This window comes from Nyctereutes procyonoides, unplaced genomic scaffold, assembly GCF_905146905.1.
Source record: "Nyctereutes procyonoides isolate TBG_1078 unplaced genomic scaffold, NYPRO_anot_genome, whole genome shotgun sequence".
Taxonomy (NCBI): Eukaryota; Metazoa; Chordata; class Mammalia; order Carnivora; family Canidae; genus Nyctereutes; species Nyctereutes procyonoides.
In genome coordinates this window covers 20993345-21008475 of record NW_026575051.1, presented here as the reverse complement: position 1 = coordinate 21008475, position 15131 = coordinate 20993345, and the positions used below count along the sequence as shown (strand labels likewise).

At 41.9% G+C, this 15131-nt stretch overlaps 1 protein-coding gene across 1 annotated transcript in view; it reads left to right on the top strand.

The window, feature by feature from the left end:
- The first annotated feature begins 2265 nt into the window (after positions 1 to 2265).
- The window catches only part of GCLC (glutamate-cysteine ligase catalytic subunit), a 49158-nt gene continuing 36292 nt past the window's right edge, over positions 2266 to 15131 (top strand). Inside the window, exon 1 of the mRNA XM_055329648.1 lies at positions 2266 to 2902. Within this exon, the coding sequence (XP_055185623.1) occupies positions 2753 to 2902 (150 nt within the window). The 5' untranslated portion in view covers positions 2266 to 2752. The remainder of the gene's footprint in view (positions 2903 to 15131) is intronic.

The window sequence follows — 15131 nt, the reverse complement described above, 5'->3', positions numbered from 1 at the left end:
TTACATTTTTATTTTTGTATTGTCTTTGCATCTAGTATGCGTACTATCTTCACACTACATCTCCTAGGTCACTAAAATTTCATTGGAAATACTTGGTCTGGGGATCCCTGGGTGGCGCAGCGGTTTGGCGCCTGTCTTTGGCCCGGGGCGCGATCCTGGAGACCCGGGATCGAGTCCCACATCGGGCTCCTGGTGCATGGAGCCTGCTTCTCCCTCTGCCTGTGTCTCTGCCTCTCTCTCTCTCTCTCTCTGTGACTATCATAAGTAAATAAAAAATAAAAAAATTAAAAAAAGGAAATACTTGGTCTGTATTTCCATTTCATAAAACTAAGACAAAAAAAGTAAATTCACCATTCCCGATCTGCTACAAATTTATGTAAAAGTTTTGCAGTAAGGAAATGGAATATCAAATTTGAAATTTATATTTAAGTGGATTAAAATAAAACAAATTCAGTTTTACAGTCAAATTAGCCATGTTTCAAATACTCAGTAGCCACATGTGATTGATGGCTATTGGGCTGAACAATGCAGGCCTATGCAAAAGTGAGATTTTGAGAATAAAAAATGATCTTTTAGATGCCTCACCTGCATGTGAAACATGAGCAACACTGCCAGCCTAGCTCCCCACACTCCCTGTTTTCCATAAGAAGCTAAGATTTATACATGCACTTTTCTTAAAAAAAAAAAAAAGATACAAAACGCATAAATCATCTCTATCCCACAGGAAGTCAGTACCATCGTGATATTTTTAAAATGATTCTACTGTAATGTAGAAATAGAGGCATGTACAAATGCAACCAAATTAAACAGGGGAATAACTGGGACTAGACGGATAAACAGGAATGTGTCAGGTGGAGAATTCTCACCACAAAAAAACAAGACAAAACAAAACAAAACAGTGGAAAGTTGGGACCAAACAAGCCTGGTGATGTTGGTGCAGAGGGTACAAGGAAGAGTAGGTGCAGGAGCTGAGGTTGCTGAGTCAGCCGGGAACATATTAGAATGAGGCTTGGTTTTTATTCTTGCTGTGTGCTGGGGACTGAAACATCCTCTTAGCTTCAAACACTCCCACAGTCCCATGTCCCCATCCACACCCCACACATATACACACATTCCACTGTGGAAATTACAGCCAGACCTTGGGTATCCATGTCCCCAGTGCCTGAGGGGCACATCCACTATGATGGGGTATGAAGAGACTCCCACTATCATATATCCATTCAGCAGTTAATGAGCGCTTACTAAATGTTGACTTTGTAGTTGATGGAAGTGGGCACAATAAATACACACTTTCTGGCCTCAGTGCACCCGTGGTCTAGTTGCTGTCACTTTTTCCCTCCTTGACACCTCATTATCAACACAGTTTTTGGGGTGAGGTACCTCCCTCCTTCTCTTTTTTACCAGCATAAGGTCATCCCCAGTTGTACCTAATATTTTCTACACCTTGGTAAGCTCACATGAACATCATTTTAGTCACATAATGAATATTAGGTTTGGATGAGGGATATACTTTGGAGATGATTCCTTCAAAAAAAAAAAATCCATCTGGAGATTTTGACAAGGTCCCTTCTGTTGTAATGATGGTATCTGGGCCATCCCAAGAATACATGACATAAATAAAGAATACACACACACAAAGAATACACACATACTTGTGATATATGCACATTGAATATACATAAAACCTGTAGACAAATTGATTCCTCTTAATAACCAAGTAATTTATTGGCTGCTGACTCTATGCATGTCCGCATTGTACACAGTGTTACAAAATCCATAAAAGATAGAATTAATTTTACACAGGTATGGAAACAATTTGCCCGAGATGTCACAGTCCGTAAACAGTGGGAACTAGAGCTGAACAGGTGTTTCATCTGACCCCCAAGCGATGGAGTCATTACCATACTGGGCTGCCCTCACACACTGTGAGAGGCCTTTGCTCACCCCAAAACGAATATAGTGAGTTGTTCACTAATTCAAATAACCGAATTTCTTCCCCAACCCAAAGTTTATCTCTTTGGATCAGAGAAAACAGGTTTTTACATTATCTCCCGTTTGCTTAAAGGCGGCCAGACCTCCCTTTCCCACCCCGCGCCCTCGGAGAGCTCCGCCCCCTGACTCCGCCCCGACCACGCCTGCGCACGCCTCCTCCGAGGCCTCCTTAGAGCGCTCGGCCACGCCCCCTTTCCTGCACCGCCTTCTTTCCCCGCCCCCGCCCGTAGTCTATAAAACCCGGAGCGACGGATCGCACCCTGGAACCGCGAGCGAGCAGATAGGAGGACTGGGCATGCTCGGTGGCGGCGCAGGTCTTGGTCACAAGTAGGAAGAAGCCAGTGCACGACACCGGTAAAGAGAAGCGAGAGCCGCTGCGGCAGCGCGGCTGCGGGGTCCTCCGCCGCCGCCGCCTCGGAGAGCCGGAGCGGGCGGGGGGCGAGGGGCGAGGCCGCGGGGCCGAGAGCCGCGCAGCCTGCCCTCCCGTCCTGTGCCTCTGTGTCCGCGCGGCGTGCGCGACCCCCGAGTCGGTCACCTGGGCGGCGAGGACCCCGCGCAGGGGAGCGGAGCGGAGCGGAGCGGACCCTCCCTCGGCCGGCCGCGGCCCAAGGGCGCCCCCGCGGGGCGGAGCAGCCGCCGCCGCCGCCGCCGCGGTCCTCTGCGGGCAGCCGAGGGGCCGGCTCGCGCCCCGCACCCTGAGCGAGCGGCCGCCGTCCACCCCGAGGAGGAGGAGGAGGAGGAGGAGGAGGAGGGGGCAGCCATGGGGCTGCTGTCCCAAGGCTCGCCGCTGAGCTGGGAGGAGACCAAGCGCCACGCCGACCACGTGCGGCGGCACGGGATCCTCCAGTTCCTGCACATCTACCACGCCGTCAAGGACCGGCACAAGGACGTGCTCAAGTGGGGCGACGAGGTGAGCGCCCGCGGCCTCCGCCCCCGCCGGGCGCCCCTGTCGGGCCACCCCGCGCCTCCTTTGTTCGGCGGTGCGCGTCCTGCGGTGCGCCCCGAGGTCCCCGCCCGGCGGGGGCCCTCCGGAGCCTGGGGCCCGGCCCGGCCCGGCCCCTCCCTGCCTCCCTCCCATTCATTCATTCTTAGGGTTTCCCCCTTGGTTCAGCCAATGGGTTAGGCGCTGGGAGGGCGCGATCGTGAGCAAGTGTGACACCTGGTGCCTCCCGGAGTTTGCAGGCTGGGATGTCGCGACCTGGCGTCTGGTGTCAAAAGGCGCTATTGGCATCGGTGAGAAGAGGACCCAGTTGGACCCGCTGGTCCCGGGAGGGCCGTTGCTGCTGGGAGTCCGGTCTTCAGCCCCACCTCGGGCAGGTTACTTTCCAGACCTCCAGCTGCTTCTCCTCCGCTCCCTCGCACCCTCTTCACCCACCCCTCCCCGCCCTCGCACCCCCCCCCCACACACACACACCATCACCACTTTATAGGCCTGGAACACGAATGACGGCTCAGTTTTCCCCCCAAAAAAGGGAAGAAACTTCCTGGTCCTGTTAAACTCTAGAAGAGGGGAAAGGGAAAACCAAAACTCTAAAGGGAACTCTTGAAGCTTCGCATTTGAGATTCGTGAGTTGGCTCCCCGTGGCCTGGATCCGACGTCTAGCCCCGACCTATCGCTGCTTCCACGTGTGTTCTGCCTAGAGCTGAAATGTCTTTGCATTTTCAGTATGTTGAACCGTTGTTTATTGGAAGGATCTGGAAAGACTTGCCCCCTTTTAGATGGAGTTTTCTTCTGCCAAAGCTTTCTGTGCTTCTCCCTTCAAGTCTTATACAGATACAATTCAGATCATTAAATGCTTTTTCGAAAAGCATGCATCTGTTTTTACCATTTGCCTTCCCTGGCTTGCTCAGGTGTAAATTTATTTTTTAGTCCGTGTTTTTTTTTTTTTTTTTTTTTAAGATTTTATTTATTCAGAGAGAGGCAGAGACAGACACAGGCAGAGGGAGAAGCAGGCTCCACGCAGGGAGCTTGATGTGGGACTCGATCCCTGGACTCCAGGATCACGCCCTGGGCCAAACGCAGGCACCCCAAGTCTGTGTTCTTAATGCTTGACCCAAGTGTCAGGGTGCTGCTACATCAATGCAGAATCACTGTCCTCCCAAAACTTCAGTTTATTTCTAAGATTGGAAAATAATTATTTTTACAGTTGAAATAATGAGAAAGGCATAATAGTAACTCACACTTCTACTAGAAGGGGTTTGTCCTACTTTGGTAATTCTTCAGTTTTATTCTAAAGCTCCTTGTTTCACAGCATCTGACATTCTGTATGTTCATTTTTGTATATTGTGTGCATTTAATGATCTATCCTCTGTCCCCCAGCCCCGATTTTTTTTTCTCTCCCACACTTCCTTTTGCTTCTTTTCCCCCTAAATCCACGTACTTTGAAGAGGATGAAGTAGAAAAGTTATATTAGATTTTAAAAAAAATGTTTCTCATTACTTTAAGTTCTATTTCAGTCACATGTTGGGGTGGGGTGTAGGATTTTCAAGAAGAGGAAAGTTCCTGCTGGCAAGTGTTGACAGTCCAGTTGGAAATAGGTAGCCTTGATGCAAGGGTCTTGAAGAATTGAGATTGTGAAGTGTAACAGATGGTTAAGGGGAGGGGGGAAGCCCCACTTTCCTTTCTACTCCTGAAAAGGCACTTCAGTGAAACCTTAGTCCTCCAGAATTGGTTCTCTGTCCCATCCCTGACCTGTGGTGTTGCAAGAACTCATTCTCCATTGTGGTATCTCTAGGACTGGGCAGGGAGAAGGTGAGGTTTTAGAGGAGGGTAGGAAAGCCTCACGCCTATTTGCTGAGGCCTCTAGTATCATGTCAAAGTAATCACTCTTTTGTGTTACAGAACATTATTTTTCAAACTGGTCATGATCCATTAGCGGGTTGAGAAATAAATTTCGGTTTCCCTAGGTGGTTTTTTTTTTTTTTTTTCCTCCTCCGAACTTTAAAAAAAAAAATTAGGATGAAGAGGATTACTTTGTTATAAATATAGCAAGAGTATCATGTCAAACTTTTGAGTGATTTGAGAGTGTGCATGAGCAGGTATGTCTTAAGTCATATGTAATTTATTTCTTAGGATGGTTGCCACTTAAAATGTGAGTCTGATTTTCAAACTCCTTGTCGTGGGAGGCTTCCTTGATGAGCTTTTGAAAAAGCAGGAGAGAAGTTAACTACTCCAATGTTACCACCATTCCTTGCACAAAGGATCTCAAGGATCATAACTGCTAAGTAGAAGTCTGCAGGCAAGGTCAGGTAGCAAGCAAGTGTGTTTGTAATCAGAAGCCTCGGGAAGTAACTGTGCAAAAGGCTGGGCAGATAAAAGTGGAGAAGGGTGTGGTGGCTGGTGTGGCCCTGGAGATGGACGATGGCCTTGCCAGACAGAAGATGGTGTTTGAGATGTGATATGTTGGACTGTGTTGGCGTGACACCAAGTTACTGCTTTTTGTGGGATGTTTTGAAATTCACCTGAAGGTAATCTTTAGACTGTTGAGTAAAGCGAAGGCTACCACCAGTTGCTGTGGGTAAAAATGTGTTGTATTCTAAAGATATGTGTATGCTGGCTTTTTTGGAAATCAAAAGTATTTTGTCGTGACAACCATATAAATGCGTAGATTCCCAGAGCAGCTTGGAGATGCTTTCACCTTTGGTGTAAAAGGTCCTGACCCTAGCCACCATTTATTCTGTTTCTGTAGGAGATAGAAGTTCTAACTCCTGGGTTGCCAGGAAAACAACTTCATTTTGCACCAGGATGAGGGCTGTGGGGGAGAGGTAAGATGGATGTTGCTGGGTGTTCTTTTGTCTGCTAAGCACTCTATGCAAAAAAAAAAAAAAAAGAAGAAGAAGAAAGCACTTACCTTTTCATAGCTGACGTGCAACTTTTCTGGTGCAGATTTTGTTTATTACTGGAGTGTGCCTGTTCAAAAACAAACTTAGGAAATGTATGCCGCAAATGTGGCAGTAAGTACAACTTTTGAATTCACTCTAGTGTTAGCTGCCCGACAGGCCTTTTCAGCTACTTAATGACAAGAGGCATTATCAGAATTGAAATCTGTCTGACTTCAGGTCCATTTCTTAAACAGGTAATACCAGGTTTTGGATTATTTACAATGTATGAGATTTCATCAAATCTCCTTTTACAGAGTTCCAACTGCAGGTTGTAAACATGTCAGAAAACATTTAGAAGCAAATGTGTAATTTTTCTAAGTTGTTTTTTTTTTAAACTCCGTGTAGTGGCTGTCAAAGTTAAGAAAACTGTCCTCTAGTTAGGAGAGAAGTGCATGTGAATTTAGGAAAATATCTTCAGGGATCCCTGGGTGGCGCAGCGGTTTGGCGCCTGCCTTTGGCCCAGGGCGTGATCCTGGAGACCCAGGATCGAATCCCACGTCGGGCTCCTGGTGCATGGAGCCTGCTTCTCCCTCTGCCTGTGTCTCTGCCTCTCTCTCTCTCTCACTGTGTGCCTATCATAAAAAAAAAATATATATATATATAAAGTCTACTAATTTAAAAAAAAAAAGGAAAATATCTTCAATATTTGAGTGTGTTCTTACCATGCATAAAGCCAGTAAAATTGGATGGGAAATATGAAGGCTGATATGTCATCATTGAGTTTGAAGGACCAATTTGCCTGTGTAGGTTAAGTCCCCAAATTTGCTTAAGTGACTATTTAGAAAATACATAGCTTATTAACAAGCTTATGATCCCATAAAATAACTGTGCTATAAATCTAGAGTTGTCAAAAGCATTTTCATTTGAGTGTAAATGAACATATAGCTGTGGGCAAAATGATCTCAGCCTCAATTTTTTATCTATAAAATGGGGATGATAATGTCTTATAGGGTTATTAATATTAAATGTAATAATATTGATGCAGTGGTTTACTAGTCAGTGCGTCACCTTTCAAGCAAAGACTTGTAAATGGTAACTTAAAATGTTCACTTGGAAATTTTATAATATCTGTTCTATCTCCTTTAAATATCTCCATGGTCAAACAGACTCAATGATAGAGAATAAACTCAGGGTTGCTGGGATGGGGTAGTTGGGAAGAGGGATGGGTTATACAGGTGATGGGGATTAAGGAGGGCACTTGTGATGAGCATGTGGCATTTGCATGTAAGGGAGTGTCACTAAATGCTACACCTGAAACTAATATTACTATTAACTGGAATTTCAATAAAAACTTGAAGAAAAGAAATAAAAAGATAGCCATGGTCATTAGAGAATGAGGCATTCTCCTTGTATGTGGGTTTTTTTTTTTTTAACTAGTTAACTTACATTTGTTTTTCCCAGATATATTTATATTCCATTAGTTTAGTTATTTTTGATATTGATGGTGTTTGAAGGTAAATCTAGTATTTCTAAACCGCATTTAAAAATCTGAATTGTGTCTTAAAAATGCATTGTTGGACACTGACTAGAAGTAGATACTGAGCACAAATGTTTCTTAATAGTAACTAGGAATGTTCAGGTTTCTTACATAGTTCATTGGGTATCTTGTCACCTATAAGCAAAGTTGTTTTCTTTCTGTCTCTGTTACTGGGGACATTGTTTTAGCAGTATTTATTCATAAACACAGTGGAAAAATCAAGGAAAAAACAAATTTGTGTTTCTGAACATTTTATATAGTCAAGGCATCTGAATGTGGTTAAATTTAGAAAACTATACTGATGTTGCTGGTACTGGACCATATTCTAATAAGCTTGCTAATATTCTCTGTTTATACATTGATGATTTAACCAAGTTGGGTGGGTTTTTTTTTTTTTCCCCTAAAGATTTTATTTATTTATTTATTCATGAGCGACCCATAGAGAGCAGGCTCCATGCAAGGAGCCTGATGTAGAACTTGATCCCGGGACCCCAGGATCACACCCTGGGCTGAAGGCTGAAGCTTAACCGCTGAGCCACCCAGGTGTCCCATTAGGTGAGTTTTTAAAAGCATATTAACACCTTTGTTTTGATATAGTTGACATCAATAAACTGCACATATTTAAAATGTACAGTTAAGTTTTGATATGTATGTACACATGTGAAACTATCCCCAGAATCAAAATCATGAACATGATGCACATTTCTAAAAATGTCCTTGTGATCCTTTTTAATTTCCCCTTCCCCTCCCCACTTCCACAGACCACCACTGATCTGCTTTCTGGCACTGTAGGAGTGTTTGCATTTCTTAGACTTTTATATCTAGGAAGTCATAAAACGTACTTTTTTGGTCTGGCTTTTTAAGCTGCTTATATATTTTGAGATTCATTCATTTTATTGAGTATCAATAGTTAATTCCTTTTAATTGCTGAGTAGTATTCCATTTTGTGGATTTACTACAATTTGTTTATCCATTACTTGGATTGTATCCAGTTTTTAGCTATTACAAACCTTGTGTGAACATTAACATATACGTTTTTGTATGGACTTATGCTTTTACTTACTTTGATTATTCCCTAGGAGTGATGTGTTTTAACTTTTTAAGGAAATCCCAATTTTTTAAAAGTGGTTGTACCATTTTACATTCCCAGCAGGAGTGTATATGTCCACATCCTTGTCTGCATTTGGCATAGTCAGTGTCTTTAATTTTAACGATTCTAATAGGTATGTAATATTATATTGTATTTTTTAATGTGCGTTTCCCTTAAGACCAGTGGTGATGAGTATCTTTTTCATGTGCTTATTTGCCATCTCTTTTTTGTGAAGTATGCTTAAAGCCATTTGCCTTGTTCTGTTTTCTTACTGTGAGAGTTCTGGATATAATTCTTAACAGATAATTTACATTGCACATATGTTCTCTCAGTCCATTTTCATCCTCTTAAGGGTGTCTTTTGGAGAACAGAAGTTGTTCATTTTAATAAAAGTCCAGTTTGTCCGCTTGTTCTTTTACAGATCATACTTTTGGTGTGATACCTAAGAAATCTCTCCTTAATCCAAGATCACAAAAGTTTTCTCCCATATTTTCTTCTAGAAGTTTTATAATCTTAGGCTTTACGGTTAGGTCTATGATCTATTTTGAGGTAGCTTAGTATGTGGTGTAAGGGATTTTTGATTTTGGTTGCCTTAGCACCATTTGTTGAAAAGATCATTCTTTCTCTACTGCCAGAGGTACACGGCCTTTGTAGCTTGTCTAATACCAGTTGTCTATCTGTGTGTGTGGCTTTATTTCTGGATTCTTTGTACTGTTCCATTGATCTATTTGTCTATCTTTATGCCTGTAATACACTCTTTATTGCTGTGGCTTTATAATACATTGTGAGATCAGGCAGTGTTAGCCCTCCAACTTTGTTCTTTTTCAGCTTGTTTTGACTTTTCTAGGTCTTTTGAATTTCCACATGAATTTTAGAACTAGCTTGGCAGTTACTACCAAAACAAATCCTTCTGGGGTTTTGACTGTAATCGTTTTGAATCTGTAGATCACGTTGGGAAGAATTGATACCTTAATGAGTCTTCTGACCCATGAAAAATTCTTTAATTTCTCTCATCTATGTTTTGTATTACATGTGTACGTTACATTTTGTTCATGTTTTGTGCTACAAAACGTAGTTTTTCCATATACAAGTCTAGCTAGCACATCTTTTGTTAGATATCACGGTTTCATATTTTTCTTCTGTTGTAAATGGTATTTATTACGTTTCAGTTTCTGAATGTTCATTACTAATATATTGAAATGAAATTGATTTTTGCATATTTATCTTCTGCAGCCTTACTAAACTCATTCTTGAACATGTGGGATACAGTTCTAACAACTGTTTTAATCTTTGCTAATTCTGTTATCTTTGTTATTTAAGTTCACTTTTATTCGTTTAAGATTTTATTTCAGAGGGAGCACAAGCAACAAGAGGGGGCAGAGGGAGAAGCATACTCCCCACTGAGCAGGAAGCCCAACCTGGGGCTCCATCCCAGGACCCTGCGATCATAACCTGAGCCCAGGGCAAAGGCTTAACCAACTGAACCACCCAATTTTATTCTTTTCTGAATGTTTCCCTGCATCTCTGCATGCCTGGTAATTTTTGATGGGATGCCAGATTTTACGAATTTTACCTTGTTGGGTGCTTGTTTTGTATATTCCTAACCATCTTCTTTAAGCTTTGTTCTACATTATAGTCATTGGGAGATAGTTTAATCTTTTGAGGTCTTGATTTTATAATTAGATCTGAAGGAGTCTCTAGGGCTAATCCTTCTACTGAGGCAGGACCTTTATGAGTACTTTCCTCAGTGCCCCAGAGTTAGGAGTTAATACTATTTTGGCTTGTTGGGAACACACTCAGGCCCAGTTTTGGGTACTTGCCTTGTGTATGGGTTGATTTACTACTGAATCCTTAAGGGTTAACCCTCTACAGATCTCCAGGGTTCTCTCTGCAGCGCTCTTCTCTATGGTACTTGGTCCTGTGAACTCTAATTGATTTGGTTTCCTCAGACCTTCAGCTTTATCTCTACAGTTCAGGGAGTACTCCAGGTTCTGCTTCACCTTCCTGCACATGATATACAGACTCTCTTCCAAGCAGTGAGCTGGGGCAATTGTAGGGCTCAGTTTTGCTTTTCTCCCCCATGTCTCAGGAATCTCTGCCTTTTGTTACCTATCATCTAGTGTCTTGAAAAAGCTACTCTTTCATACTCTTTTTGGCTGTTTTCAGGTGGGAAGGTAAAATTGGTTGCTTTTACTCTGTCTTGTGCAGAAATAGAAGTCTTTCCCATTTTTTCTGTTATTCTTTCAGCACTGTTCTCCTTTGTCTGTAAACTTCATCCAAAGGGTGACTGCCCTTGTGGTTATAAGATACCTCCAGCAACCAAGATGTAGCCAGGTTTTTATTTTTATTTATTTTTTAAAAATTACTTATTTTTAATCTCTAAACCCATCGTGGGGCTTGAACCCACAACCCCAAGATTAAGAGTTGCATGCTCTTGTAGCTAAGCCAGCCAGGTGTGCCCCTAGCCAATTCTTAAAGTCAGGATTTTCCTTGGCTTTGTTATGAGGTTCATCACTTAGTATCACTGTTTTCATCCTATGACTGGGTATTTGGTGAAAACACAATTACTTTAAAACTTTGCATACGTTTTATGAATAGAGTTTAATTTGAAGATGCAAGTCTAAGGCCCAAGCCTTCCCCCAAATGACTGTGTGATCTTAGATACAGAACTTAAATTCTTGAGACCATGATTTCCTGCTCTGTAAGACTAATTAAAAAAAAATATATCATTTAGTTTTGAACTGCGTGTTTACATCTTTAGTTTCTACGTGTATTTTTTTTGACAATTTAATTGCTTCAGAATACTTTAAATTCCATACAGCTTCTAAAAATCAGGAAATGCTTACAAGAAATGGTAGAATTTTTTTCCTTACCTTGTCACACTTTGGGTTTTAACATTGATCTCAGATCATACACTTCACTGGCCGACAAAGTAATGTAATTATAAAGCCATAGAGACTAGGTTTCTAGAATTTTTTTTTTAATATCTTAAGCCTTGTTGAGCCTCAAAACTTTTCTATTAAAGCAAGATGGTATTGCAAAAATATTTTCTTCAGAAAAGTTAATATTTAAGTTTTACTTGCATGTGATGACAAAACACCAAAGGCTTTATTTCCATGATGGATAATTTTTAAATTATGTAGGAAGTACACATCAAGGGCTTCCTGTGCTAGGTCATGGGGTTGAAGAGAGAAATCAAAAGTGAGAAGCTCTCTGCACTTGAATTCCAGTGGAAGGCAAGGGGGAGGGAGGCATTTGCTGTATACCTGGAGATCCTGGGAGTCTTATGGATGGAGGGTGGGGAATGAACCTTCTGGTAGGTCTCAAAGGAAGGAACAAGGAAAGGGTATGAAGAGATGCAAGGAAGAGTATGAACAGATGTGAAATTATGCTAGAGCAGTGGGTTGGGTTCAGGTATTGTTAGGTCCAAGACTGGTAAAAGGAGGTTTCTTCTAGGTCCCTTTGGTCATAGTGAAATAGAATGGGTTGGGAGGAATAACTGGAGATGAGGAACTCCTACTACAGAGGGACCTTTCACTGCTAGGAGAGAGGAGGAGTATAGCCCAGGGCTCTGGAGATAAAGATTTGTGTATATTAAAGAGATACTTTCGAAAAGTCCAAGGACCTAGCACATGAATGGTTAGGTTATGTCTCTCATACTGGTTCCTGGCATAGATGACCAAGTGAGTAAGAATCCCTGCAAGGATGGTTCCTTGGGGAGCTATCGGTTTGAATACTCTGGTTTCGAACCCTTTAAGGAGTGTCCTACTCCTTCAGTCGAAATACCAGGTAGATAATGAAGTGAAAGCTGGAGCAACATCTGAGCTGGCTGTGTGTATGGCAGGGAAGCCACATGCCTGAAGATGGTGGTTAAAACCAAAGTGGAGAGTGAGGTAGGGCAGAGAGAGGAAACAGGCTGTGCCTCAGAACCCTGATGAATACACATGGGATCCTGAAAGGAAACAGTGTGAGGGATAGTAGCACTGGCATGTGTGGGAAGGAGGATAGTATGCTTTTGAGAGCTGTGGAAGGATGGGAACTGAAGTGAAGCCACTGGATTTGCTGGTTAGGCAGGGACTGAAGGCTTTGGCGCAACAGATTATCTGGAACATATTAAGAATTTGGGGAAAACAAAAATTGGTTTCTGGCCAAAATAAATGGCACAAAGCCCATGGATGTTTTCACAGCTCGTAGGGTCCTTGAAATCTTGATTATAATTTGAGACAGAATTGAACTATTTCAGTTGAACTGGATGGCATGTGAGTTTGAATATCACTTAAGTAATACTGCCATGGCTATTCAGTTGTCTCCATAGTATATTGAAAATAATTGTAATGTATTGAGTATATTAGAATGATGACCCTGAATCTCCACTTAAAGATTATATTTCTTAGTCGTTAAGATGGAAACATGATTAAGCCGCAGGCTGCTAGCCAAAAGAGCTCATTTTGGATACATCTTGATAGGTATTCAGAAACCTTGGTTATCTGGATTGGTATATCCTTGGAGAATATATGGCTACTATTCTATGCCATTGGACACTTTCTGGAGAGCTTTCTGTATGCTTAGGTTTTTTTTTGTGTGTGTGTCTGTTATGGTCCGATCATTTGGGATTTGGTAGTTAAACTTAATTCCAGAACAAGATTACAAAAGAACCCCAAGCCAGATGTTCCTCATTACATAAATGTTCACACAGATCCACTGGTCTTGTCTCCCTTCCCCCGAGGTCCTTTTTTTAGTCTATTGGATTTGGTGAACGCTTTTTTTTTTTTTTTTTTTTTTAACTGGATGCTGATGTAGCAGAGTTAAAACAAAACTATTAGGCAAGAGACTCCATGACCCTTTTCCTGGAAGCTAATAAGAATCCAGGCTGTGACTTTGCCCCATTTGGATTACCTACAGAGGTCATGGGCTGGGGTACACAGGGCTTTAATATTTTAGTGCTCTGAAGAGAGAAAGATCTTGAAGTACCTGTAAAAAGCTGGCTGGCACTTCTTTGAAGACTTTTTAAGAGTTAGGATTTATAGCAGTGACCGTCAACCCTTTCTAGAAAGTTACCATTTTTAATTAAAAAAAAAAAAAAGCTTTGTTTGAAAAGGATATGCTCTGAGGACTTTAAACCTCAGACAAAACTGAAGAGAAGCTATTTAGGAGCATGTCCTTCATTTCCTTCTGGAAATGTTCACATATTTACACAAGTCGGGCATTTGGAAGGTACCTTTTTAGCATGATTTCAACAGCCCTGCCTGTGCTTAAGCACAGTAGTCCTCTCTCTTGGCCCCCCCCCCCCCCCCCCCGCCTTTCTCCAAGGCTGCCAGTTGCTGTATTAAATTGTACCTGGGGCCCTGATCCTAGGGGCTTTGGTACTCCGAGGATAAGGAAGTAAACAAAAGGTTTCTGAATACAAAGTTTATGCACTTTACTCCCAGAAGCATCTCAAGCCCTTACCCAGAGAACACTTTATACCCAATTTCTGCAAGCTTGGCATCTGGTTTCATAGCTCAGGATAGATTATAAACAAATCAATTGAGGCAGAACAAGAGAGACCAATACAGAGAGCAGCTGTGAAAAGCGCATCTAGATGTGGCAACCCAGTGTACCTCCAAGAACCTCGCTCTGGTGTGATTCTAGTTAAAGGAAATTGCTAATGAAGCCTGAAGCCGTAAAAGTGGAAGTGTGTGTTTAGGAACTTCCTATTGATAGCAGAAGAGGGCGTAATCAATTTTAGAAAGATTTCCACTGATACATACATAAACATTTTTAAGAGATCATATGCTTAAAAGGGGTAACAAGACCATGCATTTAAATAAAATTGCCATCCTGGCAATACAGAATGAGTAAGGTATTTGAGAGTGAAAGAAAAATGGGGGTCATATGCTTAGAATTTCTAGACGAGTTTAATAGACCTACAGAAATACAGATTCCCCCCCCCCAACAGAAAGTAGAGCGTCCTTATGAAACCTTGTAACCCAAAATGCTGTAAATCGAAGAAGCAATTACCATTAATATAGAAAAAATCTTGAGTGCTCTGAGACCCCAAAAATAACCTTAGATTTTTTTTTTTATACCTTTGGACATATCTTGCTATCGGATGCACAATAAAGCCCAGATGCTCACTGACACAGTTCAGAACTCTGCCTACTTGAGGCTGGGTGTGGTTCCCAGGGCAGGGACTTGGTGGCACCCTCTCACACTGCTTGGGTGCCCAACGTCTCTATAAGGGCTCTATAAAAGCATTATTTTTGCCTTTTTTCATTTTTTAGTTAGCAAAAACAAATACCCCACTTTCTGAAAGTTTTGCATTATGGCACTTTTCTTTTATGAAAGACCTACATTAGTTTGTATTTCGCTAACAGAAATCCAAAGAGGATTTTTGGTTTTATGGGGGGAAAAAGGCAGTTACATCCTAATGTAGGTCTTTGCAATAGGCCACTTGTTTTTACCAAACTTTTGGAAAACAGGGAACACTCTACACCAATTCCACTAATGAGAGATTTTAATAGGAGCACTGTGCTTTCAGATAACAGAGAAACCTATGCTAATGTAGGTCTTTCATACAAATAAAGTGGCTTGGCTCTAATTTTTAAAAAGAGGATAGCTGTATTGCTTTAAAGCTGGAAAGGACTTTTTCTCCTCCTATATTTCCAAATAATGAAACTAAAGCCCAGAGACAGATATTTCAAATGTCTG